Source organism: Pleuronectes platessa, chromosome 9, assembly GCF_947347685.1.
Source record: "Pleuronectes platessa chromosome 9, fPlePla1.1, whole genome shotgun sequence".
In the NCBI taxonomy this organism is placed as follows: Eukaryota; Metazoa; Chordata; class Actinopteri; order Pleuronectiformes; family Pleuronectidae; genus Pleuronectes; species Pleuronectes platessa.
This window is the reverse complement of record NC_070634.1, coordinates 15,703,402-15,730,421: the sequence shown is the minus strand read 5'-3', so window position 1 is coordinate 15,730,421 and position 27,020 is coordinate 15,703,402. Positions and strand designations below refer to the sequence as shown.

Genomic DNA, 27,020 nt, shown 5'->3' with positions numbered 1-27,020 from the left:
CCAATTGTATCAAATTTGAAATATTTCCCTCAAGGCTGTCTTGAGATATGATGTTCACAAGAATGAGACACACAACCATAAAACATAATGCCTCATGCCGCTGGCTGTCGCCGGTGCAGATGCATACCAATGTGAATATTAAGCCTGACTCGTTTTGAATTGATGTAGTCAAGCATTCATTTTATTTCACTGGTTTTATAAAAACACAACAACATTTAGAAGTAAACCTTTTATTGGAATACAAAAAACTTGACAGTATTCAGTGGTTATGCTGTAAAATAGAATCTCTCTGTGTGTTTTTAACTGAATTTTTCACCAGTCTCTTATAAGTAACTTTACAAGTCAGGAAAAGTACTGAATGCATAGAACAAGTTGCAATATTCAAATTAAATATTTGCACAAAGTGATGGATGTGATGATTCGAGAGGTGCAGGATCTTCATGCCGTGTCATACTGTGATCTCCATGGTCTGAAACAGGGAGACACAAATAATTATATCATTATATCAATACCTGGTCTGTTTGTCATAAGAAAAAGCAGTTTTTATCTTAAAGCTTCTGATGGAGAGGATTGAAAGAGTTGCTCCATTAAAAGCTAAAAAATGTAAAAATAAAATTGTGGTGCTCTTAAAATGTCTTAATAGAATAATGCTTTATATCATGGGTCCATACATACAAAATCAGGAGAATAGTAGATTGGGATAAATAGTGAGAAATGTTTAACTGTTTAAATGTAAATGTTCTCTCAATTACATTAAAAGGTTTCAGTTATGGCTTATATGAAAACCAAACACATAAAATAACTTTAAAATCTTCACTTTAGTATGAAATTCTTAGACCCGTTGAGTAGAGTCACATCAATGATTTAAAATCATTACGCCAGTTGAAAACCCATGCTCTACAGTCTTATTACTTTCATTTGAGTGATGATCTTTTTACCTGTGACTCAGACCAGCACATCTCCACTCTTCACCCAGGGCCCGGAGTCATCATAGCTGTTCCTGACCCTGCAGCGGTAATACCCAGACTCCTCTGAGGTGAGCTTAGTGAGGACGAGTGTCTGTCCACGGTTGGCGAGGGCAACGTGAGTCAGGTCATCCTGAGACTGGGCGTCCACATGTGTCGCGGAGGCAAGGACTGAGTCGTTCAGGAGCCAGGAGATTTGGGGAAAGCTTCCTCTGCTGACCACACACCTCAGCCTGGCGGCGGCAAGCTTGGAGTCGGCTCTGTAGAGATATTCCACCTCCGCTGTCACGTCACCTCCAACTGGGACTGGGAGCAAACGTGAAGGAGAGAAAAACATTCATGAGGAGGAGGAGGAGGGGAATTAGAGGAAGGTAATGACAGAACCATCACATGTCTGTGTAGCTCATACCCACTTCCAGAGTCACAGGTTCACTCAATAACTCCTGCGTCTCAGTTTTCACCCAGCATCGCGCCACACCCATGTCCATCCCGGGTATCATGGCGACGAGGAACCAGACAGTGAGGGATTGGTTGGCTGTGAGGGATCCCACCTCTTTGTCATCTACTGAGAGAGAAAAGTTGACCGGATGGCTCCCTCTGGTTGACCAGCAGGTTATGTTGCCTTGGTAACCGTCTCCCTCTTTGAAGATGGAGAAGGAGATGTTTGGCTTTGATACATAAGCTGTGGAGGCAAAAAACGAGAATCAATCAAATTTTATTGTAATCACAAATCACAATTTGTTTCAAAGGGCTGAACAAGGTGCAACATCCTCGGTTCTTAACCCTCAACAAGAGTCAGGAAAAACTACCAAAAAATTACTTTTAATCATTTAGCATGGTGTGGTAACTGGCTGCACTGGGCCTTGACCTCAACTCCATACAACTCCTTTGGGATGAAATGGACTCTGAGTTTCACCCAACTTCCGTCCTAAATGGGAAATACATTCCTGCAGCCAGGTTCAACACCTTTGTACAGAAGTCCCCTTCTGAAAAGAGGGCCATGCTGTGGCAGTATTTTGTATTTACATGATTTTGGAAAAGAGATGATTGTAAAAGAATTTATGCAATAACTTTGGTGTAAAGATTCCATGTGGTTCAGCATGTTAGCATACTTCTATTTAAGCTCAATCGAGGCTGATGGGAATTTTGGAGCTATTTGGTCATAAAGCAGATTCAAAATAAGTCCAAATTAATATTTGTAATGACCAACATGGTTAAAACCATGAACTACAATGACCCTCAGAAGAGGGCAAACCTCCGCCAAGGCAGAACATAATTATTATTTTGGTCATGAAACCTTCTCCTAAACATTGGAAAATAGACATTTTATTGAATATAATTAGAAAAAAAAAACCTTTATATATCTGTAGATTTGTACCTTTGACTGTCACCTTGACCTCGGCGCTGCCTAAAAACCTGCTGCTGTCCTGAACCATGGACCAGGCAATGCAGGGGTAGTTGCCAGCATGCTCTGGAGTTGCCTGCTCCATCACCAGCTCATTACCAGTGAGATGGAAAAGAGGAGAGGTTGAAGATGTTACTTTTTATCCTGTTGAAAAACCAGATGTAGGACAGGTGGGAGCCCCTTGTGACAGTGCATTTCAGAACGATGCGTGACCCCTCGTATGCGACTGGGGGGAAAGGTTCAGCGGCCACTCTGGTATTTGATGCTGGAACTATAGATGGGAGGAAATGAGAAAGTTACTTTTGCGAATATTTTTTCTTTCTAACAACAAATGTATGGTACTCACTGACAACACTCAGCGTGATGATGTTGCTGACTCCTGTGCTTCCTTCAGCCGTTGCCTTATGATGACTGTCCTTATCCTTCTAGACCTCTCTGCTGCATTTGACACAGTGAACCACCAGATCCTTATTTCCTCCCTTCAGGACCTGGCTGTCTCAGGCTCTGCTCTTTTCCTGCTCTCTACCTACCTCAATGACCGCACTTATAGGGTAACTTGGAGAGGATCTGTGTCTGAACCTTGTCCTCTCACTACTGGTGTCCCTCAAGGTTCTGTCCTGGGTCCTCTCCTCTTCTCGTTGTACACCAACTCTCTCGGCTCTGTCATTCACTCACATGGGTTTTCCTACAATGGTTATGCCGATGACACCCAACTAATCCTGTCTTTTCCCCGATCGGAAACACAGGTAGCAGTACGAATCTCTGCCTGTCTGACCGACATCTCTCAGTGGATGTCTGCACACCACCTGAAGATTAACCTTGACAAGACTGAACTACTTTTCCTTCCAGGGAAAGACTCTCCCACCCACGACCTGACTATTAACTTTTACAACTCCGTGTTAACCCCCACTCAGACTGCTAGGAACCTGGGTGTGACGTTCGATAGTCAACTCTCCCTTACTGCCAACATTACTGCAACAACACGGTCCTGTAGATTCATGCTGTACAACATCAGGAGAATACGCCCCCTTCTCACTCAGAAGGCGGTGCAGGTCCTTGTCCAGGCTCTGGTCATCTCCCGCCTAGGCTATTGTAACTCCCTCCTGGCAGGTCTACCTGCTATTGACATCCGACCTTTGCAGCTCATCCAGAATGCAGCAGCTCGACTGGTTTTTAACCAATCTAAATTCACTCACACTACTCCGCTCCTCCGCTCCCTTCAATGGTTACCAGTGTTTACCTGCATCCGGTTCAAAACACTAGTTTTATGCTGTGAATGGATCAGGTCCAGTCTACATCCAGAGCATCGTTGAACGTTACACCCCAGCTCGTTCACTCCGCTCTGCTTCGGTTAATCGACTCGTTGCTCCCTCACTGCAAGCTAAACACTCATCAAAATCACGACTGTTTGCTGTCCTGGCTCCTAAATGGTGGAATGAGCTCCCCATTGACATCCGGACATCAGAAAGTTTACAAATCTTCTGCCGAAAACTAAAAACTGACCTCTTCCGACTATACCTTGAATAAAAAAAATATATATATACTAACAACTTTTGAAACTAACACTTTTAGTAGCACTTAAATGGCACTTACTTATAGCACTCTGTAGTTTTGCTTTATTTTGAAGAAACTGTACTTTCTTGATTCTTGTTGTTCTTGGTCTGTACCCTCGGGGTTGAATGCACTTATTGTAAGTCGCTTTGGATGAAAGCGTCAGCTAAATGAAATGTAATGTAATGTAATGAACACTTGATGCCAGAATGTTTGTAGTATCAGTTGGGAGTGGGCGATACACACACTCAAACACACAGGCGAAATCAATACATGGAGTCCCCCATCAGATGATCTGGGCCCATAGAGCCATGATCTCATCATCATGGGGTCAGTGGGAACATTTGAAGAGACACAAACACTGAACACGTGTTTTAAAAATGTGTGCAAAGGAGAGCTGGTGGTCTCTTAATCAAATTTAGGTTTTTTTCCATGACTGATAAATACATACTGTTCATGGCATTATTTCTAGAGGTGCTGAGCAGTACTGTAAAGATATATAACTAAATATAATATTTGATATTAATGATCAAATACATATTATGAAATAAACGGAGGGAAAGCTTAAAAGTTAGCAGTTAGTTAAAAGTTAGCAGTTAGTGCTTCATCTCTGTATGTACAGGATGCCTTCAGATACTGGGCTGACTGTAGATCATCTGCACTTTGGCCTGACTAAGAGCTCAGTGCTCAGGTGTAAATATATGGATGTGTATTCTTTATGCAGCACACTTGTTGTAGAGTCACTGAACAAGAAGCTGATCTCAGCAAAACAAGGAGTGACATCAACATTTCAATTGATCATTGATAAAAACGGTGTGTAATGTTTGCTAGGCCTGTCAATCACTTTAGGATCAATTAACCATGTTTTCAATATTAAAAGGTAAGCATCTTTCTTTTTTCTTTTTTTTTCTTTTTTTTTCACTTTATTTATTGGTTTTCACAATTGAACATGAAATCTCATACATACAGACGTATATGAACAAATTCTCCCCCCCCCCCCCCCCCAGGGGACAAACAGAAAAGAAAAAAAAGGGAAGCATCTTTTAATGTTAAAATTTTAATCACAGATTTTTATTTAGAATGTAAACAATGCAAAGAAGATCATAGAAGAATTGAATACTCTAAGATTAAAGACAATGTGTCTTTGATGTGTCATGCAGCTCTTGACTTAATCATTGCCTATAAGCCAGCGTTTGATCATTCTGAGCATCTCACAGCTTTGAGAGAGAAAGCCTATTGATAAATAATATCAGGCATCTGCTCAACGACAAACTCAAACAGCAAGATTACTGCTGATTCAACTGATTCAACCCCAGGAAGAAAGAGCAAGTTGTCCCACCATGTCACGATTCAAGTTGACCTCTGAAAAGAGAGAGAGAGAAAAATATTGGTACACCAGGAATGAGTACCAGGGCCTTCAAAAAGAGATCAGACATCTGAAAGACCTGTTGAACAACGAGAGGGACAACGCTCAATATGAACGAGGGCGGAGAGTCCAGGCCTGCAATGACCTGCTGGAGACCCAACAACAGTTGGAAAAAGAGAAATCCCTGAATGAACAGCTCATCAATAGGAAAGGAAGATCTAGGTCACCCTTATACAAGCAGAGGATGATGCACAGGGACTCTACAACTACCAGCTCCATGGAGGTGGTGAGTGAACCAAAAGCTGAGAAGGAAAGATACAAGATTCCCAGACTAGGACGGAAGAGGGAGAGGGAAGAGGGAACATCTTCCCAGGCTCTTATCCCAGCAGGGAAGCAGCAGCTCCTGACCAGTGACCTTCGGAATAAACTCAGGGCTTCGAGAGAAGAAGAGCGAAAGCAACAAAAAGTTTCGAACTTCAGGATCGGACAGGACGCTCGGTGCCAGGATTTAAAATTTGCTGCTAGGCAGGGAGCAGATAGGCTCTCATTGCTGGAGACCCAACAACAGTTGGAAAAAGAGCAATCCCTGAATGAACAGCTCATCAATAGGAAAGGAAGATCTAGGTCACCCTTGTACAAGCAGAGGATGATGCACAGGGACTCTAGAACTACCAGCTCCATGGAGGTGGTGAGTGAACCAAAAGCTGAGAAGGAAAGATACAGGATTCCCAGACTAGGACGGAAGAGACAGGCATCTTCCCAGGCTATTATCCCAACAGAGAAGCAGCAGCACCTAAACAGTGACCTTCAAAATAAACTCAGGGCTTCGACAGCAGAGTGCGAAAGCAACAGAAAGTTTCGACCTTCAGGGTCGATCAGGACACTCGCTGAAAGGATTCAATTTTTGCTGCTAGGCAGGGTGCAGATAGGCTCTCATTCACGACTGACATAGAAGAAGACTCGGCTCCCAGACGTGAGGCTGCCAAGCGAAAGAGGTCTGCAGTTTACACTGAAACAAAACGTCGGCAGCAAGTCCCTTCTAAATATAATGAGGTGGAGGAATCCTTCAGAGATAGAAGGCACACCTGAAAGGATGCCAGAATGTATCAGCACTGAGGAAACAAGATATTGAAACCCAGACTAAGAGACTACGTCAATATTTGCATATAAAATTATATTTCATATGCAAATCCTGAAAATTATTCCTGTGAGTGAAATCATTCGCACTCCGCTTCATCGTCTCAACCTCGTGTCATCTTTGATTGTACAATAAAGAAGCTTGAACTTTCCATTCTGCGTAGTGCTCTGTGTTCTGTCTCTGCGTTGGGGTTTGAACACGGTGTTAAACACAACACCTGTCAAATGTAGCACCTTGTCTCTCATAGTCAGGCTCTTATATGAAGGTACAGTTGTCACAGTAGATGGCGGTAATGCACCTTGACGTTAGTTTCCACCTGCCAATGAAGAAGAGATAATAAGAAGAAGATTAATGTGGAATGGTGATCTTTGCTAGATCTTAAGGAACAACATTTTATTATGTCGATTTTTAGAACATTGAGATGGAATAGTCGGCTTCGTCCACTCTACAGATAGTATTGAATGCACCTTGACGTTGGTTTCCATCTGCCAATAAACCGAAAGAAGAAGCAGAAACAGAAGACTGGGAACGGATCGAGCAACTGAAGCAGGATGTCCGCAGTGGCATTAAATGGATAGTTCACCCAAAATGAAAATTCCCTCATTATCTACTCACCACTTTGCCGATAGAGGGGTGGTTGGAGTGTTGAGTGAACAAAAGATTTTTTCACTGGTAGAAAGCGTTGCAGCCAAAGTAAATGGCAACCACTAATTCAGACGTAAAAAACAACAGAAAAAAAAACTGACAATGTTCCCATATTGCTCCTGTGGTGTCATCCAAGTGCCTTTTGGCCCTGACATTTAAAAAGTTGTTTTAAGCCTAAATTCCCTCTGATATCCTCGACCTAGTAACTGCAGCAGTTAATTGCTGATTTCGTCTTGCGAGCACTCTTGACAGCAGTAAGTATAGGAGGCTAAGAACCTGGTGTAACTGAGGCTGTTTTGGATATTTCGGGTTTAAAAGACACATGGATGACACCACAGGAGCAGTATCGAGGCATCTTCTGTTTGTTTGACTTCAATGTATCGAATTCGGCTGCAACGTTGTTAACCCCTGAAACTTCAAAAGTGTTAAGAACAGAGATAGTTAATTTCCTAAACAAAGAAGTAGAGGACAAATGAAGAGAAGATGAGTGTGGCCAAGTAGTGAAATAGAGGAATACGGCTCTGAGGATCTTAAGAAGAACTCCTGCTATGCATAATTGAACAAAGTATAAACAAGTGCATCCAAACATTGAACAGTTATAAGTTAGTGTCGCATGCAGAAGATTGGCTGGGGTGCCGAGTTAAGAGCCCCCCCACAACAGCTGATTACATTAGCCAACAGCGATGAAAATGTTTGTCATGTGCTGCAGGGGAGTACGACACCGTGGTCAGAAACCCCCCTAACAAGGCCTTCTGTCACCAACTTCCTGCCTATAGCTGAGATATGGTTTGCCCTTTAGCTTTACTATTATTTATGTGAATGCACATTATGTGTCATTTGAGCTGGGACCACTGAACTAGGACTGCGAAATTCCAAGGTGGAGCACCTGTTCAGACCCATATACTTTCTTCTATCTTTCCTCATGAAATTGTTAACATAAGAACTTCTTGAGAGAATCTTTCCAAATTCTGCAAAAATGTTCCCTTAGACTCAAGGATTAACCGAGTAGATTTGGGTGGTCAAAGGTCAAAGTATAAGGTCTCAGTAGCCTCACAAACCATGTTTTGGTCCTCTTGAACATATAATGAAACTGATTTGATTTCAGTGGTCTAAGGTCAAAGGTCACACTGATCTCATATGAGTCTGGGGAAATAAACATGTAGACTGAAACTGCACGAGTTGGTGGTAAGATGTTTTTTTTTATTTCACCAAGAAATCCCAACCTGTTACATTCTACTACTACTACTTGTTCTCTTCAAGGCAATAATTGCATTTGTATTATACAGAACTGCATAAGAGTATTTCATTCATGTAACCATTCTCATGGTGACACACCCTCTGATAGGCACGGGGCAGGGTATGGCATCGTCTATCTCAATGCATGTGTCTATGTAAGGGTCCATCAGCACCATGTTGGGAAACGCTTTGTTGCTCCTTCTCTCGCTGACCAGGTACACCTGTCCGCCGACTGTGGTGCAGCCACAGAAAAACTTCCTGTCCAGAGATTCCTCCTCCAGCACAGTCCACTCATCGGTCTCCACGTCAAAACGTAAGCTTTGGCCTCCAAACAGGTAGAGGGCACCGTTGAGCTCAGTGGCAACCAGGTCATACCTAGAAAGAGGTTCAAAATAAGGTTTATTAAAGAACAAAACGTCATAGCGAAGAAGTGAGAAGTCCTTGCTTTATTGAAAATCAACTCACCGTGGAAATGGAGAATAGGAGACCACATCCCACTGATCCTCCTTCACCACATACCTCTGAATTCCACTGTACACCTCCCCGTTATCATCTAGACCGCACGCCACATAAATACATGACCCCAGAGCAGCAGTGGCCGCCCTCTCCACGGCCCTGACCAATGGGCTTACCCCCTCCCAACCCTCCTCTGACCCCAGGACCAGCCTTTCCACATCAGCCACAAGCCCTTCCTCCATGCTGCCACCCAGGACGTACAGGACTGAGTCCAGCCCTACGGAGCAGTGGCTGTGCCTGGACCTCTGCAGGGCCGGCGCATCCACCCAGCGCTGGTTCCCACATTCGTACATCCTGACCCAGTCCACGCTGAACCACAGCACATCCCGGAAGTAGCCGCCTGTCACAACCACATTGTCTCCTACGTAATGAGAACATCAACAAAATCAATTCTTGAGGATTTCATTGTCCAGTGTGCTATGTTTGGTTAAACCTTGTATTTTCAGACTGTGACAATAAATACACTTTCAGCTGCTCACATCTTAATAATTTTCATCATCATCCTCATATCCAAGATCATTCTCGTGATCGAAACGTTACCTACTGCAGCTACCGAGTACTGTGTGAGGTTCTTCCTCTGCAGAGGTGCACAGCTTTGCCATCTCCCGCCATGAGGGTGAAATTGGTACAGAGCCTGTTGCTCCTGATCGTGAGGTCCACCCAGGACAAAGAGGGTCTCCATGGCCCCAATCCTCCTTAATGACCTGCCCATTGACCAAGCCGCTGGGAAATGTTCATTCAGCATACAGACGAGCTTTGCTCTGGGGTCCGAGCTCTTCATTCTGGTCAGAAGTTCAGTGATGAATGGTAAAGAGAGAGACTCTGGCCTCACCAGCTCAATGAGCCCCAGAAAGTGTTCTTCTCGTTCAGGGTCAAATGATGCCCAGCGGAGAGTGGCCTCCACGGCCAGATCGTCTTTATTGATGGCCAGGTCATCGCTTGCGAGAAGATCTGCTATGGTCTCCTTGGACAAGGACAGGAAGTCCTCTTCAGCGATGACAGCAGAAAAGTGTGTGAGCACCACCTGTCGTGCAGCGGCGTACAGCTGAGTGCAGCCCAGCCACCAGGCGTAAGCCATCATTTGCAAACAGTTTGTAAGGTGCAGCTCACGCTCCAGGAACTTGCTGCACAGTAGCTGGGCTCGCTCAAGCTGGAGGAAGTCTGCGGTCTCGAGGATCCCCAAAACATTTTCTCTGTCCAACACCAGCCTGGAAGTCCTGCTGTGCTCCATCAAAACCCTGAACGGCTGCAGACACACACCTTTAATTTCCACTTTCCTCTTGTTGTTTTCTACACCACAGCCAAAGAACAGAGCCCGGAAGTAGGGACTCTGGTGGGCCAGACGCCAGCGGTTGACATAGAAACTCTCACCTTTTACCAGTAGAGTAACATCAGGAATATCAGGATCAGGGTGTTTCACGTCTACAGATGATTCCTCCTCGTCTTCACAGGGAACTTTCCTTCTAAAGCTCTGAGGTGTGAGCTGAATGTCGGCTCTGCAGGCCATGTCCCACCAGCTGGTCTCTGCCTCGTCCTCCTTCTGGTCCACAACACACCAGCTGCTGGTATAAATAGACTGAGTGTCCCCCTGACATAACAGAAAGCAGGTCAGTTTAAAAACAAATACTTACTCAAACATAAACAGGACAACAGCTTGTAATTCAACACTTGATGTTTCTTTTTTTTTTTACTTAACCATTTTATCATCTTCTTTCCTGGTGTCTTTTTTTAAAAGAGTCAACAAACCAGTGACGTCACCAGCAGGCGCTCAACGATTTGATTGGTGGAGCCTTCCCGGGGTCAAAGTTTAACTTCCGTGTCACGCAGCTAACATGGCGGTGAGTTCGTTTTCTCTTCTCTTTCATTCAAACACGTTTTCGCCAGTTCACACACAAACGCACGGAGGGTCTTCTCTCCGCCATTAGTGGTTTGTTGCGAGCATGAGCTGAGACCTAGCGCTGCTCCAGCGTGGCTAGCCGAGAGAAGCTAACCTCGGGGCTAGCTCAGTGTTTGTGTGCGGCTAGCTCGCGTGTGGCTCCTGTAACAATGTCCCCTTCTTCCACTGTGTAGGATAAAGAGAAGAAGAAGAAGGAGAGCATCTTCGACTTGTCCAAATACATCGACAAGCCGATTCGTGTCAAGTTCCAAGGGGGACGAGAGGGTAGGTGGACCCAGCTTGCTAACAGGCTAATGCTAAAATGTTTGTTGTAGGTAACAGGAGCTAACGTTGCATGGTTGAGGTTTGGAAGTTTAGTTTGTTTGATCCTGACAAAAGCTCTATTCATGATGTGTGTTTCAGCCAGCGGGGTCCTGAAAGGGTTCGATCCCCTGCTGAACCTGGTGCTGGACGGTACCATCGAGTACATGCGTGGTAAGTGGATATAAAACATGCAGAAAAATACATTGGAATCTCTTATTTGTTTTGGTGCAGCTTAGCATTACGATGTCATGGTACTGTCGTATGTTTTTGTTGGTTTAAGAGTGTGTAAGCAAACCACATGGTGAGAAGCATGAAATCAAATAACAAAGATGGATTTTATGAATAAGAAATATAAATAAAAAAAAAGTAGCAGTGTAGAAAGATGTCTCAACTTCAATTTGGGAGACTCACATTTTCTTCAGTACTATACTCTACCAATTTATGCAACCTAGTGTGATGATAAAGTGTGTATCATCTTTAATTTGTTTCCTCAACCTGAACCCAGCTTTAACCCTGAACAAGTCATCGCTGCATTCCTGAATAATATCTTCATCAGATTGTAGCCTAATCCCACCACTGAGGTCAAAACTACAGGATAAACTATTTAACTGGAGGGAAATTGATTTTTACAGTCTGAATCTTCTTTCAGGCATGCACTGAAGATCTGAAAAGGTTTTTCTGGAGGGGCTGTATGTGAGAACAAAAAAGGTCTGAGTCAGTTTCTCCAGACCTATTCGGGATCTTTTCCAGACAGCGCCCTATAAAAGGACTGGATAATGTACATGTCAGCCCTTATGACAATACAGCAGAAAACTGTAATGTCTGTAAAATTCATAGCAAGCAAGTGGATTGTTAGATGTTAATAACACGCCTCAAAACATGAAACTGGAAGAGTATAATTATCTCAGTATCAACATTGTGGGATGTGCATTGAAGATGCCTTGTAGTATTGTTGTCAACACCAAAACATTATGGCTTAGTCCGTAGCTACTTGATGATCTTAACATGCTGCAAATAAAAACCTCACCTGAATGTTTTGAAAATGTTTGTGTCTGAACCCAACAAATGACAAAATGTTCTGTTCATGTCTACCACAGTATAATAATTTTTCATAGGGATGAAATACGGCAAGACACGTATATTGTAGTGGCTCAAACAAAGTGAAATATTAAATTCAATACAGTTTTATTCGATTAAAGCATATTAAACCACAACAGAGTATCACAACATATAGACTCCTAACTTACTATTGTCGACACCATTACAATATTATCAGATGGTTTACTTTTAAACCCAGCTTTGCATCAGCACAAGTGACATAATAGTAAATGTGTTTGACTCAGCAGTTGAAAGTATAATGAACTAACAATTGTAATAATTAGTTGATTAATGTTAAATGACTTAAAATAATGTTCAACTTTACATGGTGTGTGATTTGTGTCTGTCACCCTTGTGTATCCAGATCCAGACGACCAGCTGAAGCTGACAGAAGACACCAGGCAGCTGGGGCTGGTGGTCTGCAGAGGAACGTCCGTAGTGCTAATCTGTCCTCAGGACGGCATGGAGGCCATACCGAACCCGTTCATACAGCAACAGGACGGCTAACACCCACAGCCTGTTACCTGCTGAGTTACAGACTCACAAGTTTTTTTGTTGTTTTAATCATAACAGTGATAATGCATACAACAAAGTAATTTCCTGTTGTTAAAATCATAAGTTGATCAGGTGAGGACACTTCACTTTTGTTTCTGTCGGTGTTGTGCAAATGTTCAAAAGATTTGAGTTGTAAAGAGCCTTCATGTTTGGGAGGTGTTGACAAGACTGTTTTCTTTTTATCCAGGATGAGTTAACTTTTTACTATTCTTTGTTGTTTTTGATAAGAAAATAAAATGAAAAAATACGTTGGGTCTTGTAAATTTTGTTCTTGCTTGCTCTTGTACATTTTGTATGGTTGGAGAAATAAAGGCTGAAATCTCACCTCATTCTAATAAAACATTTAGTTTTTCACAATTTGATTTCCAGAGAGGATGCTTAAATATTGTTGAGATATTTATGTTTCTCTGTATCTTGTGATTATATTTTACCTATATCCTATGAACATTTTTGGATGTATAATCCATATAATCAATAATGCTACAACTGTTTCTTATATTTGGAATGATGTATATCTTTTTGACTCAGACGCAGGGTCAGGCCCAGAGCACGACCACTGAAAGAGCAGGTATCAATCTGAATGTCAATCTGACCCAAAATACAATTCGGAGAAAAGTGTGTGATGGAAATTCATTGTATCAGCCAGAACTAATACAATGAGGTGCTTCATTAAACGTGGTGAGAAAAAGATATGAAATCCTCCTGAAATGTTTAATATGCTGGGTCTCTCCACTGTAGCAAGCTCCCTGTTTGCCAAGGCCACAGTAGTGGGACACCTGGTCAGTTCAAAGTGATGTGCTTGCAAAAAACTGCACTTTGAGGAAACTGTGTACATCTGGCCAATGGCTGAATTCCCTCAGGGAAAAAGAACCGCCTCTGTGCCCACCCTGTGTCTGATTATATATACTGTGGACTTAGGATTGAACTGGGCTTCTTCTCGACATGATCCAGTGAACCTGGTGACGTGTCCGGCAGAACCCCAGAGACTCTCTGTAAGTATTTCTTTATTTTACAATAAATGTTCAATTTCCAGAACTTCATGTATAAATGTCTAATTATTCCTTCTCAAATCCTGGATCAACAAACACGTTTGTCAAATCGCCGGAGGCGAGGTCAAGTTTAGTGCCTGGCGACGACAATATCTAGATTTAAATTAAAAAATTTGTGCTGTTTCCTATTTCAACATCCTGCCACAACATCTGAACATGCCCATAATAGTAAAGGTCTCCTTGCGGCAACATCTCCAACATATTACACGGATGTAGATAACCGGAACAAAAAATGCTGCAACGTTTGACCGCTTGTCTTATAGATGTCATCTTATGTTGATCTAAATAATCCTCATCGTACACCAGAAACTAAAGGAATTTATCCTACCAGACCGATAGTGTTTAAAGGGGAAGATCTGAATTTCTTTATCTTTAAGAGTGTTTAGAAGGATAAAGTGTGTGTGAGAGAGTGGGAAGGGATAGAGGGAGAAGATAAGCCATTCAAGCCTGTGTGCACACCGACAAAGAGACATTTGTGGTATTAACTGCTTTAGGGGGAGGTGTTTTAAGCAGGGTGGAGAAATATTGTGAGCAAACTGATTTAGTGTTGTTTCTTTAGGGGAGTTGTCAGGAGATTTCCTAATGTTTGCTGTTGTATACAGCATGTACACATATGTAAATGCAGTTTGTTTAAAGTACCAAGAGAATCATTTGAAATGAGAGGCTGCCCCTAAAGCAATGATCAGAGGATAACTACTATTAGAGTATTTTTCTGAGGGAAAGTTGCCTTCATGCTGCGCAGGGCTCCTGATTTGACTTATTTTCAGAGATGTGAGTAAAAGGACTCTTGTGTTTTTACCGGTATTGTGAGCTTGAAGTAAAAAGGTTGGATCCCAGGAGGCTTCGCTCCTCCTCTGCTGCTCAGTCACTGTGTCAATGGAGCCAAGACACACAGAGACCACTGAGCTCCACTCAGCGATTAAGACCCTTACCCAGTGTTTTCAACATAACTTTGTTGGGTAAACGCGTATCTGGTGTTGGCTGTTTACCAGGAGATAATATGGAAGCACTGAGGTGACAGTGGAAATGCCTGTGCACACCGAGGTGTAACCAGGAGGATCAACACCGATGGGTGGAGGGTCGTCCGGGGATATCTGAAGCCGAGTCGACCTCCTAAAGCAAACTGAAGAAGGCGAGTTACCTGCGGGACGCGCACGACACGCCCCTCGCGGGCAGGTGGAACAAATAGCGGACGTCTCTCTTCTCTGTCCCTCGTCTTCCTCCATCAATGCATGTGTTCCTGGGTGGATGCTCTGCGCTGAGGCCCGCGTTACATGGTGAAAGTCAGAGGAAGGAGACAAGGAAGAGGTGAGTGGGTTTGCTGCAGAACATAAAGCCTGTATTGTTGAATGTGCCCCAGTGAGACGCACCGTGCGCACTGAGTTATCCTCAACACAGGAGTCAATACATTTCAATCTCGTTATCGTTAAATCGAATGTCACCTGATTCTTGTGTGTCTGTTTTGTGTCGTGTCGTGTGATCTTTCTCCACATCTGATTTGCAACATGGCCACCGTGGTCTCTTTTACGCGCAGCCCACAGCACTGCGCTCTCTCTACTCTTCTCGCATTTTGAAGTTTAAAACTCTTTGATCAGGTGCATGTTTTGTTTTAGATATTGAACAGACGAATGGATTTACTCTTAAACAATGTTTCTCCACAGTTTGCTACAATTTGATTGTTTGATTTCACAAATCTCATAATACCCATTTCTTTCAGTAGGAACGCATACCCATTCGCCTATTGTAGGATATTGTTAGAGCAAAGTCATATTTTTATATATATATATATATTTACTAGGTAAATATACTAAGTAGATATACCAAGGTTCGGGCAAAAACTATGTATTATTCATTTCCCCTAGTTTAATTGTGATGTAACGGGCAGTAGTGAATAAATGAATAATTGTGCATATGAGCATTTCTTACTTATTTTATATTATAGTGTCAAACTCAGTCTATCGCTGTTGTCGTGTTGTTCCTCTCAGGCCTGGATCGTTTTGTTTGTCAGCCGTGATGATGCTGGAGTCACCGGAATGTGAGCTGTGAGATTGGTGCTGTGAAGTTAACATGGAGGGCAAGAAGGATGGAGGAGGAGGAGGACCGTGGTCCTGCAGGAGCAGCCTCATAGCCTTGCTCCTCTTCTTCCTCGCTATCGGAGTCTGTGTAGGCCTGTTGTTTGGTGAGTTCCCCAACTGTACTGTCTGATTTTATTATTCATAAAACATCCTGTATTCGAAATTGAAAGTATCTATATACTTTCATATTGAAAGTATCTATATACTTTCAATTTCGAATAATAAATAATTCAGACGACTCTGTTAAACCTCAATCCACAGTTTTTAACATGATCAGTTTTCTACTAAACTTTATGAAACATGCAGGCTCTGATTACAGGAGCCACTTTTAGCTGCTAACCACTTCTCCTGTGTGTTGTTACCAGCGTACCTGGTGCAGGAGGAGCATTCTTTCATGGATACGGTGGAGCTGAAGGGTCTGAAGTATGATGCCGCTTTACAGGATGGGGACTCTGGTTACTCTTTAGTGCTGTCCTCAGTTTTAAAGTCCAAGGTTAGTTCTGTCTGTCACATGAGTGATGGGGGGGGGGGGGGGGCAATATTTTCTTCAAACTTTGCTAAACTGCTCATTTAACTTTTTTTCAGATTGACAATGTCTACACTGCCTCATCAACATCACATCACTATGTTGGTTGTAATATTGTTGCCCATGGGTAAGTGAGAGCTAAACTAAAGCAGATCATTCACTCCAAGTGAAAAAAAGGCTGTGACATTAATCTAACACTGTGTTCGTGCTATTCCCTCCCAGTAACAGTAATGGTGACGTGATGGTGACACTGAGATTGGTGTTCAGGGTCTCCAAGGTGGAGCAGTATTCAGATAATTTCATTCAGGACTTGCTGAGAGCTGGACTCAGCTCAGCCATGCACGGGAAGCCGCTAGAGGTGCCAGGATTTGGAGCGATCAACGCTATCATCTTACTGGGTAGTAAAACTACAGTGGTCAGCTGACTTTGTGTGGCGGTGTGGTGTGGAGGTGACTAATATTGTCTTCAGGCATTCAAAGTCTTTATTCGATCTAATATGTTACTCTCTCCTTCTAGGTGCCAGTGGGAAGTCATTTTTTGCTATTGGAGATGAGCTGCTAGGTGAGTTAAACCACAGGATTTATAGACCTAGTTATTATCTAGAATATGTCTTTTAAATTAACAGTATATTATTAGGAATATATTGAATTGCAAGTCATCCATTTTCTGTCTAAAAACGTTATCGAATTTTCATGAGCAAAGAAAAAAAGCCTTGTTTTCTAAGTTTTGCAACATTTATATTCAGCTTAGCTATCAAGACATGTTACTGCCTCGACCTACCATGTGGGTGCTGCTTCTTGCGTACACATCCCATTGATTGCTGAGGACGTGCACAACATACACACCAAACGGAGGCAGGATACACAAAACAGCCATTTTGAGTATGCATAGTTAACGGCCAATTTATTCAGACCCTAAGGAGTGTTATTATTTTCTATTAAGATATTTAATTCTTCCATTGTTAAGAAAAAGGGTTTGTTGGGAAGTGGGACGTTATTTCTAACAGATCTGGGATTTCCTCTTTAAGAGAAGATTGTTCTTCTGTTGATATTGTCACGTTTTCTTGTGGGTTCTCCAGCCAGGTGTCCTGACAACACGTTCACTTGTGACAATGGAGAATGTGTCACCAAATTAAATCCAGAGTGTGACTTCATCCCTGACTGTGCAGATGGGTCTGATGAAGCTCGTTGTGGTGAGTGACACTGAATCTATACATTTGAGCCTAATGCCGTCCTTTTAGACTTCATTATTTACAAATTTTTCAAATGCATTTGGTATTTGAAAGGACAGGCATGTTACTAGCATCTCCAGCAGAGTATAATGGTACTGCCTTTTCATAATTGATGTTAATTACGTACTAAATACTTATTGAAATATCAAAAATACACAACTTCTTCCGTTCCTTTTTACACGGACATACTCCCCTCCTCAGCCTGCGGAAAACGTCCTGCCATGGGGAATCGGGTGGTTGGCGGTGAGGATGCTGGACAAGGCGAGTTGCCCTGGCAGGTCAGTCTACGCTTCCTAGGACAGCACACGTGTGGAGCCTCCATCATCAGTGACCGCTGGCTGGTCACTGCAGCCCACTGCTTTGAGAGGTACGCATCGATCATCCTCTCTCACTGAGGAGACATTTGTCAATCTATTAAGTGGTGGTGTAAGAGCAGCATTGAAATATTAACGGGGAAAAAGACCCAGGTGACTTTTGTGTATGTTATGAATGGGTTTTCCATCTCTTTCTTTTCTGTTTAAAGGGAGAATGACCCCAGTGAGTGGACGGCCTTGGTCGGAGCCAGTCTGGTGAGCGGTGAGGAGTCGGAGACCAGGACGATCAACATTAAATCAGTGATTGTGTCTCCAGACTACAACCCCTCGACCACTGACAATGATGTAACAGTGCTGGAGCTGGAGACCCCCCTCACCTTCAGCTCATTCATCCAGCCAGTCTGCCTGCCCTCGCCCTCACACATCTTCGCTCCAGGACAGACCTGCATGGTGTCGGGTTGGGGGGCTTTGCACCAGTATAACCGTAAGGGTCTGCATGCAGGCGTACACCTCATCATTATACCGTATATATCCCGTATGTGAAATATGATTATTGTGAGTAAAGAGAAATTCAGTTGTTCTGCTTATTGCTCTCCTTCAGCCGCGGTGCCTTCTACACTGCAGAGGGCTTTGGTGAAAGTCATCGACTCCAAGGTGTGCAACAAGTCATCCGTGTACAGAGGAGCCGTTACTCACAACATGATGTGTGCCGGATTCCTACAGGGCAAGGTGGACTCATGTCAGGTCAGTGCTGCTTCTGCAGTTTACATAAGTTTAGCTACAATAGCATCAGCGATCAATTGACATGTTCTTACAATACTTTCTTGTCTTGGGGCAGAGTTTTGTCTTTCATTTACTATCTTGAAACCAGAAGAAACCAGTATGTTGACTCTACTCGTGACCTAAAAATGGTATGATGATTATTGGTACTATAAGGAGGACAAAGTCTTTCACAGTGAAGGCCCGGTCCCAACCTCTCAATACAACTTGATCAACAAAATTAAGCTGGATTTAATTCATCTCTGCAGGGTAATTTATCTCAGTGCGGAAAGATCCCCTTCTCTTGCACAGTAACTGTTTATGTCTGATATCGATTTGGTTCACCACATGTATCAATGTCATATTCACTTCTTTTTCATTTGAGCATCATAGAATAGAATGAACAACTTTCTTCAGAAGAGGACACATCAAATGTGCTGAATCATCATCTCTTGCATCAGAATGTCTTGTGTTTTCCCTGCAGGGGGACTCTGGGGGGCCTCTGGTGTGTGAGGGGGCCCCGGGCAGGTTTTTCCTGGCTGGGGTGGTGAGCTGGGGTGTGGGCTGTGCCCAGATCAACAGGCCTGGGGTTTATTCCCGGGTCACCAGGCTCCGCAACTGGATTTTAAGCCACACAGACCCCAGCCTGGTCCGTTCCCCAAATGTTCCCACTGTGCCACCGACTGTGAAAGGACTGAGCTTTAATAATCTATCAGCACTAGTGACAACAGCCACGGACGTGTTGTCTCCACTGATATCATCTGGTAATATCATACTGAAAGAAACTAATTGTTAAAAAAATGAATTAAGTTAGTTATGAATACCATATCCCAAATTTGAAAGTCTGTTTTCATCCTAATAGCCAAGCCTTCTTTTCCGTCATGTCTTCCAGCGTCAAACTGCAGTGGAAACTTCCGGTGTAGCGCCACCTCCTGCATCAACAAGGTAAACCCAGAGTGTGACGGAGTCCCTGACTGTCCCAACCAGGCAGACGAGAGAAACTGTGGTATGTTTACATCAAATGCATGAAGAAGACTACATGTTTAATTAAAAGGAAATGCTTCAGAGGTGTTTCTGTTTCAGTCTGTGGTGTGCGTCCTGCGTTGGGCTCCCAAAGGATTGTGGGTGGAGTGACAGCTCGAAGAGGGGAGTGGCCTTGGATTGGTAGTCTTCAGTACCAGAGGCTTCACCGCTGTGGCGCCACACTCATTCAGCGCAAATGGATACTGACTGCAGCGCACTGCATCAAAAGGTACTTCGCTTTAAGCTGGATCTAAAAAACTATGACTTTATGATCTTACTGCAACACTGAAAATAACATAACACACTTAATATAAACGAACTGTATGATAGAAAATAAACTGTTCAAGTTAATTAAAAAACCCACCATTTATTATATTTATATCAACAGTGACCCTAGTCCCAGTAACTGGGCTGTCAGCCTGGGATCTGTGCTGCGCTCTGGGATAGGAGCCCTGGTCATCCCCATCCAGAGGGTCATCATTCACCCAGATTTCAATGGCACCAACATGGATTATGACGTGGCTCTGTTGGAGCTGGCGGTGCCGGCCCCTGTGTCCTACACCATCCAGTCCGTCTGTCTCCCCTCACCAGTGCACCTGTTCCTGGCCGATGCAGAGTGCTACATCACAGGCTGGGGATCCATGAGGGAAGGAGGTGAGAGATGAAGATGAATTATGAACCTGAATATGAGCATTACCCCTGTAATCAGTATGCCTGATAGGACCAAAAGCTTCCACTTTGTTATGACTCTTAAGACCGGAAACATTTTGAACATGTAAAACTCACCTGTATTATTTTCTTTATATTCCCTCTCACCAGGTTCATTAACCAACCTGCTGCAGAAGGCTGCAGTGAAAATCATCGAGCAGACAGACTGCCAGCAGTCGTACGGAAACGTGTTGACTCCGAACATGATGTGCGCTGGTTACATGGAGGGAGGCAGGGACACGTGTTTGGTAAGAAGCTGCACATTCGATTTGGGACAAAAATTACTTTGACTCCACCTTGACTTGGGCCAGACTCCTGGCGGGTACAGCCTCTGTATTATCAGAGTGGTAAGATTGGGGACCAAGATTGTGCTGAGTGCTCTGGGAAACAGGGCCATGGCTCAGATAGATCTTTTCACAGTGGATGGTTAACCAGGTTGCCTTTTAGTCTGTAGATCTTCTCACAAAACAGTACAACCACATGAATAAATATGTTATAACTATGGTTCTGAGTGATAGATAAAAACTAGACTTGCTTGTTCCTGAACATTGAAGCACAAGTCAGAGATGCTCGTCTGACGGGAGAGAGTAGACTTTTATACTTTTATTTCCTGAAAATACAGACCCCCCCCCCCCTTACTTACCTGCTCCCTCTCTCTAATCTTCTTATGTAAGCAAAACCACATGCATTCCTGTCTCGGTCAGAGCACCTGGTATCTCAGCAGCCATCCAAGTGACATTCTCTCAGTACCTGCTGTGTCTTGCATTCTCCCTCTTTCACTCCTCCTCCTTAATCAATTATTTTATTCTAATGAAAACATAAGAGCACTGTAAGTAAATTTTATTTCTTACAAAATAATAACTAACTTCCCTTTGCCATCATTCAGGGAGACTCTGGGGGGCCCCTGACCTGCCGTAAGCCCTCTGGCCAGTGGTTTATTGCTGGAGTGACCAGCTGGGGACATGGATGCGGGCGAATAGGTTTTCCAGGGGTTTACACCAGAGTGACATCAGTCAGGAAATGGATATCGACATACATGCCTTTCTGAAGAGGTGTAAAAAGCAGCTGTACCAGCAAAGAGATGACAAACTATGTGGACACATCTTCTCCAGAACATTGTACTGTACAAGGACCCAAGTCATCCTGAAAGCCACACACTTATACTCAGTTACCACAGTATTGACCTGTTCGATCAACAGGTCAGAGTTGCTGTTATAACGCTTTGCAGTCATCTGTCATCTCATGTGCTGAAGAAATGAGAATCCAGAACTGTTGCTTACAGACAAAATGCTAGAAACATGCATGACTGTAAGTATTTATTTCAGTTATTTATTTTCCTGAACGTTAACTGTATGATGTGGGTTTTATTTTCATTTTGTGTGGGGTTCATAATATATGTGTTTCTTCTTTGGTTATATTTTCTTGTCTTTTTGTGTGTGTTCTCTGTTCCAATGCTATAGTAGCTATTGATAGGTGGGTTTATCTAGGGGAAATAGATCTGTATGGCATTGGAATCAGATTTGAAGGAATTCACTTTTTCTAGTTTTTTAGTCAACATGGTGCTTTTTCATTGATCTTCTTGATAAGAAACACAAGAGAAAAACCCGTTTAAGAAGCTTTATTCTTATGGAAATCATTGAATTTGCTTCAGTCACACTTCAGATGGTTTTCCGGTTCTTACTTTCCCAGACAAACCCTTGCAGGGTAGAGAAGAAAAAAAGGATTTTTGGTTCTCAGACATTTCATGAACTGTGCACCCAATGGGAAAGGTTCAGTACCCCACCTACAGCAAGGCAGACCCTGCTCAAACAAGCCCACTACTGTGGAGGGCAGCATATAGAGTGACAACTAAAAAACAGGTCAGACAAAACAGTTTTGTTCTCCAGGCGTACTCGAGCACTGATATCTGACAGTGTGAGGCTTGTGAATGTCAAGTTCTTGCTTGTGAGAACATCAAGTAGCTCAATTCTTCCTGCTGATTTTAAGTTGGTTTTTCAGAGTAAGAGCATTTTATGGAAAGACCATGTTCCTCTTATTCTCTCTCTGTCAGAACCACAATGACAATGACAAACTGCTGAAAGTGTTTCAAGGAGAAACTGTTGTTGTGACTGAGTCCTGTTTACAATTATCATCATGTGTCCTAATGATACAGGCTGTTGAAAACAAAAAAAATTCAACCTCAGCCTGAATGTGTGAAGTGTTTTTATTGAAGAAACCAGTGTTGTACTGTTATAAATATGCCAAACAACAAAGGCAGTTAAGTAATTTAACTGCCACATTTCAACTAGATACTTTTTAAATTGCTTATCCCATTCACGAGCATTGGTGGCCAGAGCATATCCCAGCATGCACTGTGCGAGAGGTTGGGTACAACCTGCAAAGGACACGAGCTGAGATGTAAAGACAAACACATTCACACTCATGCTCCTAGAAAGTCAGAGATTCGGATTCAATCATCCACACTGCAGTTTGACCAGTGCACGTTTACTTTTGAATCAGAAGATTTATTAGTTATAACATAAAAACATAATGAAACAAACGTGGATCTTGAACTGTTCCTCAAGGCAAAATGAAAACGTCCAGAGAGATGTTGTTATGGCTAGAGTCCGCAGGCTGTCCCTGCCTGTCTGTGAAGTATGATGACCGATAGTGTAGATGTGCTGCTGCCATGACACACACATGTGCACTGAGCTCCTCCACACTGTAAAGCAGCAGTCTGAGGAAGGGAAGGGTGAAGAGAGGGATGTTCACATGCGAGCTCTTTCCTTCTGTAATCTGGAGTTGTATGTTCGGGACACCGTGTTCCAGGCATCCATATACCGGTCCATACACATGGCAATACATTTCTGTAAGGAATAGAGCACTGAGGTTAATGGAGGATCATACTGCGAAATGTTCAGTGAGGGATCTTTCAAAACGTATAGGCAGCAAAAAACAGAGAGGTCATAAAACATCAGGTATAGAAGAAACAGGTCAAATACATTATTGTATAAATACAGGTGTCATGTAAAATAAATAAAAGACAGACTTTCTTTGTTTGCTTAATCTGTCATGTTAACAAGATTATGCAAAAAAGATTAAAGGGGCAAATTAACATTTGGAGTAAGAAAGGAAGTGGACATTTTCGAGTATGTCTCAAGAAAAAATCCAGTGTGTAAAGTGCAATAAACTATAGACAGGTGGTGATGTCTATGTGAACTCGATTCAGGTATATGCAATATAATTATAAAGGGGTTAAAGTTAGGGTAAGGGTAAGGTATGTATATTTGTTAAGAACGTAGGACAAGATAGTGACTATCAACTGACGTCTTCTGCACTAGTTTTAGGATACGTTGCCAACCAGCAGATGTTATGGATGTATTTTCAGTTGTGTACCTTTGCATCATCGGGTGATTCGGCCTGTTAATCGCAAGACACCCTCTGCTAAGGCCGGCCCACCACAGGCTAATCTAACCTGAGTTTATGTGCCTAGCATCTTGGGGCCCTGTTGAAGTATTTAGACTGAAATAAAATAACTACTACATTACTAAATAATGTTAGATAAATGTGCCATTTAACCCTTTTACTATTACAAAAAACGTAGGAAAAACAGCAAATCTTCACTTTTGAGAGGCTTGTGCCTGTGAATTTTGGTTAGGAACAAAATGATTAGTATACCTGAATGATTATGAAAGCTTTGTACAGTTTCATGTTTCATTATCTGCAAGCAAACAGATGGAGGCCCAGCACACATACCTGCTCAGAGTTGTCCAGTGAGCTCCCAGGTTTCCCTATACACTTCTTGAAGCATTTGTCTGTCATTCTCTGAAACACGAAGAGAGATATTACTTGGGTTTGTGCTCGATCCAGTACAGACAGCTGTGAAAACCCCATGAGGCTGTGGGAATACAACTGGGTTAAAGGTAGATGTGGTTAAACAGTCAAAGTTTGAGTTGAGAACATTTAGCTCCTGAGGTTTCATATGTGAATATGATCTTCTACCAGGATTATACAGCTTCTCATTAAGCCCATATTAAAACTCTAATGCAGCCTCTTTCATATTCTCAGCTGTAGTTTTCTGCTGTTAGCTTAGCATCGCTACTTTACCTGCAGCAGCTCCTGAGCGTTAGCCACAGCGATCTGGACCTTGACCTGCTCCATGATGGCGCCGGGGTCCACTTTACCTCCCGAGCCTCCGGCGGCGAAGTCTGACCCGAACCCGTCCATTGCTTTTAACCTGTTCTTTTAATAAACACGTGTGTACAGAAGCTGCAGCGTGAATCCACCGCTAACATCAGTTTCCTGTGCCCTTGACGGCGGCGGAAGGCTGTCAACGACATTTCCGCTTAGCAGGAAAGGGGGCGGGGATTCAGATTGACGGGAAATGTAGTTTATAGTGTGTGGACACGGCTGACCCCTTCCGTTTAAAAGTGGCCAACCCCAAAACGCACGCATGCGCACACGCAGGCACACGTTTTTGTACTTCTATCTTAGCGAGGACACTCATTAACATAATACAATTAATAATTCCCTTACCCTAGCCTAAACCCAATTGTAACCCTAACCCGTAAAACCAAGTCTTAACCCTCAAACAATCCATTGACAATGTCCTCACTTTCCAAATATGTCCTCACTCTACAGGGTCTATGCTTACAAATATAGAAAACAGAAACACACACACACACACACACACACACTTTTTTGTGCTTATTCACTTAAGTGAGGACACACATTGACATAGCTCCTTACCCTAGCTTTAACCATCACAACTAAGAGCCTTATCTTAACCTTTACACTAGCCTAAACCTAATACTATGCCTATGATCCTCACAAAGCACTTTATTGATTTCCATTCATTGTGGACAGCCGGACCTTAACCCTGTTCCAAACCATGACCTTGAACAATGCACGCCTAATCTTATCTTAACCCTAACCATTGTCACATCTGACCTCTGACCTTAACCAGGACCTCAGAAATTAACATCTACCTCATAAGGGTCAGGATTTGGCCCCCATTAGGTCTACTGGTCCTGAGAAGGTCTGAAAAAAGGTCCCGGAGAGTTAATAAAAACAAGTGCACCCACATAGAAATGCATGTTTGCCACATGGTGGTGATATACTCCACTGAATCTTTAGTCTGGAGTGAATTGTCTCTGAGTCTGAAAACACAATAAAGATTATCTATTGGTTGGAAGAACAGTGATATTCAATACACATATTGTTACATTTAGACTTTTAATTTAAATTTAAATTTACAGCTGTCAAATTCCCTAAGAATCCATTTCTCTCACATTGTTTGTAAGAAGTACGGCTGTAATATATCAAATCACTGCAGGGTAGTATGAGTATGGGCTAGCAATGTCCATTAATGAGGTGCCATGTTGGGTTTGTTATTAGATTACTCTAATTCACAAAACAACAATGCCATCTTTTATTTAGTTTTGTGTGTGTTTCAACTGAATGGTTTGTACAATTAAAAATCTGTGTAAACATCTGAACAGTTTTTTATTTTATCTTGAAATCTTACTCAAAAAATCTTCGATGTCTAGAAAATCAATAAAAGAAAAAACCTGTGCTAAATTTTAATGGCCTTACTATTTCTACCTATTGCATATTCTGACTATGTTTTCGTCAGCCAGGTTAGGGTTACTCACTCCAAGGCTTTTACTATAAACTCCTCTGCCAACTCGAACAAAGCTGTCAACTTGCCAGAGTAAATCAATAAAACATTCACCTCCAACCATAACTACTTAGGAAACAGGAGCCAACTACATAAATAGGAAGGGATAAGAACCTCTGCATTGTTTGGTGTTGAGTCCTGAGCGTGAGGCTGACCCACTCCGAGGACCCCTCTCCTTATATTTCAGACGGGATGACCTCATCGAGGGGACCACCTGCCTTGAGTGAAAAACAATGTGATACAGTGAGTCTGCGGGCAACAATGCAGCGACGGTTACTGTCATTCTGAACCTGCACCCAGTGAATGCTTTGTGGCGACGCTGGGGGCATTGAGGAGGGATTGTGTCTGATTAGTGGCGTGTCTGCCAGAGAGTAATTAATGACCAGCTACACAATGCACATGCAAACACACACACACATGTGCACACACATTCACACATGTCCTAAGACCAGTTTGGCCTCAAGCCATGCAGGCCTGACTGAGGAGGAGGAGAGGATTGGGTTAAAGTGCGGCAAAATGAATTAACCTAAGATTACAATCATGAGTTCATTAATCTAATCCGCTTAAATTCTTAATCTCCTATAGGCACACTTGAGTTTATAAAAGCATTTTGCCCAGTCAGCTGCGAGAGAGGCTCCAACCAGCACCAGCAACAATGGTTATGAAAATGTAAAGTACCAATGTGTGCGTTTATTGGTGTCATACTCAGAGGTTACGCAGAGACGGTTAGCGGTGACTTCAAAACCTTCAAGTGTAAAAAAAGACAGTCGGTAACATGAGATGCGAGCGGCTCTCACATTAAATCCCTCTCAAGGAAACAATTGGAAATAGTGGGTGAGAGGAAAGCTGCCTCTCCCTCTTTAGTTTATCAGTGAGTACGTGAGAAAGACACTTCTCTCTTTCTCTCACGCACACACACATATACAAACTCTGATAAACTCTGACAGTGGAGAAGCAGCAGCAGCTTTTAATCTTCTAAAGCAGCTGTTGAGTGTCAGTAA

General features: G+C 42.8%; 5 protein-coding genes across 5 annotated transcripts; 2 read left to right on the top strand and 3 right to left on the bottom strand.

Annotated features, from left to right (window-relative positions):
* Positions 1–945: 945 nt before the first annotated feature.
* On the bottom strand, positions 946–2,774 carry LOC128448171 (uncharacterized). Its single transcript, XM_053430731.1, has 4 exons — positions 2,717–2,774; positions 2,344–2,641; positions 1,375–1,647; positions 946–1,271 (listed from the first exon to the last, which is right to left on the bottom strand). Exons 2-4 carry the CDS (start codon positions 2,453–2,455, stop codon positions 946–948), a joined length of 711 nt encoding a protein of 236 aa, XP_053286706.1. The 5' UTR covers positions 2,456–2,641; positions 2,717–2,774.
* Positions 2,775–8,377: 5,603 nt separating this feature from the next.
* LOC128448261 (kelch-like protein 23) lies at positions 8,378–10,386 on the bottom strand. The gene is made up of 3 exons (XM_053430841.1): positions 9,363–10,386; positions 8,772–9,183; positions 8,378–8,681 (listed from the first exon to the last, which is right to left on the bottom strand). The coding sequence occupies exons 1-3, from the start codon at positions 10,327–10,329 to the stop codon at positions 8,378–8,380; spliced, it is 1,683 nt and encodes a 560-aa protein (XP_053286816.1). The 5' UTR covers positions 10,330–10,386.
* A 204-nt stretch (positions 10,387–10,590) lies between these two features.
* lsm7 (LSM7 homolog, U6 small nuclear RNA and mRNA degradation associated) lies at positions 10,591–13,032 on the top strand. Its single transcript, XM_053430840.1, has 4 exons — positions 10,591–10,660; positions 10,893–10,983; positions 11,122–11,193; positions 12,485–13,032. Exons 1-4 carry the CDS (start codon positions 10,655–10,657, stop codon positions 12,625–12,627), a joined length of 312 nt encoding a protein of 103 aa, XP_053286815.1. The 5' UTR covers positions 10,591–10,654; the 3' UTR covers positions 12,628–13,032.
* Positions 13,033–14,608: 1,576 nt separating this feature from the next.
* On the top strand, positions 14,609–21,777 carry tmprss9 (transmembrane serine protease 9). Its single transcript, XM_053430838.1, has 16 exons — positions 14,609–15,032; positions 15,710–15,903; positions 16,165–16,292; positions 16,385–16,452; positions 16,548–16,723; positions 16,842–16,886; positions 17,404–17,517; positions 17,758–17,923; positions 18,080–18,354; positions 18,472–18,614; positions 19,114–19,393; positions 19,522–19,635; positions 19,713–19,881; positions 20,041–20,306; positions 20,472–20,608; positions 21,247–21,777. The coding sequence occupies exons 2-16, from the start codon at positions 15,792–15,794 to the stop codon at positions 21,406–21,408; spliced, it is 2,355 nt and encodes a 784-aa protein (XP_053286813.1). The 5' UTR covers positions 14,609–15,032; positions 15,710–15,791; the 3' UTR covers positions 21,409–21,777.
* A 186-nt stretch (positions 21,778–21,963) lies between these two features.
* timm13 (translocase of inner mitochondrial membrane 13 homolog (yeast)) lies at positions 21,964–24,675 on the bottom strand. Its single transcript, XM_053430839.1, has 3 exons — positions 24,447–24,675; positions 24,096–24,164; positions 21,964–23,206 (listed from the first exon to the last, which is right to left on the bottom strand). Exons 1-3 carry the CDS (start codon positions 24,564–24,566, stop codon positions 23,108–23,110), a joined length of 288 nt encoding a protein of 95 aa, XP_053286814.1. The 5' UTR covers positions 24,567–24,675; the 3' UTR covers positions 21,964–23,107.
* Between the last annotated feature and the right edge of the window lie 2,345 nt (positions 24,676–27,020).

Bases quoted from the DNA above. Each gene is read 5' to 3' on its own strand.
- LOC128448171 (XM_053430731.1), bottom strand. From the start codon at position 2,455: ATGGAGCAGGCAACTCCAGAGCATGCTGGCAACTACCCCTGCATTGCC. The intron at 1,648-2,343 runs GTACAAATCTAC...TTGCCTCCACAG, and splicing joins GGTCAAGGTGACAGTCAAAG to CTTATGTATCAAAGCCAAAC. The intron at 1,272-1,374 runs GTATGAGCTACA...GTTTGCTCCCAG, and splicing joins ACCTGTGACTCTGGAAGTGG to TCCCAGTTGGAGGTGACGTG.
- LOC128448261 (XM_053430841.1), bottom strand. From the start codon at position 10,329: ATGGCCTGCAGAGCCGACATTCAGCTCACACCTCAGAGCTTTAGAAGG. The intron at 9,184-9,362 runs GTAACGTTTCGA...CTCATTACGTAG, and splicing joins GTACTCGGTAGCTGCAGTAG to GAGACAATGTGGTTGTGACA. The intron at 8,682-8,771 runs GTGAGTTGATTT...ACCTCTTTCTAG, and splicing joins TCCTATTCTCCATTTCCACG to GTATGACCTGGTTGCCACTG.
- lsm7 (XM_053430840.1), top strand. The intron at 10,984-11,121 runs GTAGGTGGACCC...TGTGTGTTTCAG, and splicing joins GTTCCAAGGGGGACGAGAGG to CCAGCGGGGTCCTGAAAGGG. The intron at 11,194-12,484 runs GTAAGTGGATAT...TTGTGTATCCAG, and splicing joins TACCATCGAGTACATGCGTG to ATCCAGACGACCAGCTGAAG.
- tmprss9 (XM_053430838.1), top strand. From the start codon at position 15,792: ATGGAGGGCAAGAAGGATGGAGGAGGAGGAGGACCGTGGTCCTGCAGG. The intron at 16,453-16,547 runs GTAAGTGAGAGC...ATTCCCTCCCAG, and splicing joins TGTAATATTGTTGCCCATGG to TAACAGTAATGGTGACGTGA. The intron at 17,518-17,757 runs GTGAGTGACACT...TCCCCTCCTCAG, and splicing joins GTCTGATGAAGCTCGTTGTG to CCTGCGGAAAACGTCCTGCC.
- timm13 (XM_053430839.1), bottom strand. From the start codon at position 24,566: ATGGACGGGTTCGGGTCAGACTTCGCCGCCGGAGGCTCGGGAGGTAAA. The intron at 24,165-24,446 runs GTAAAGTAGCGA...TTCGTGTTTCAG, and splicing joins ACGCTCAGGAGCTGCTGCAG to AGAATGACAGACAAATGCTT. The intron at 23,207-24,095 runs GTATGTGTGCTG...TATTCCTTACAG, and splicing joins CACTGGACAACTCTGAGCAG to AAATGTATTGCCATGTGTAT.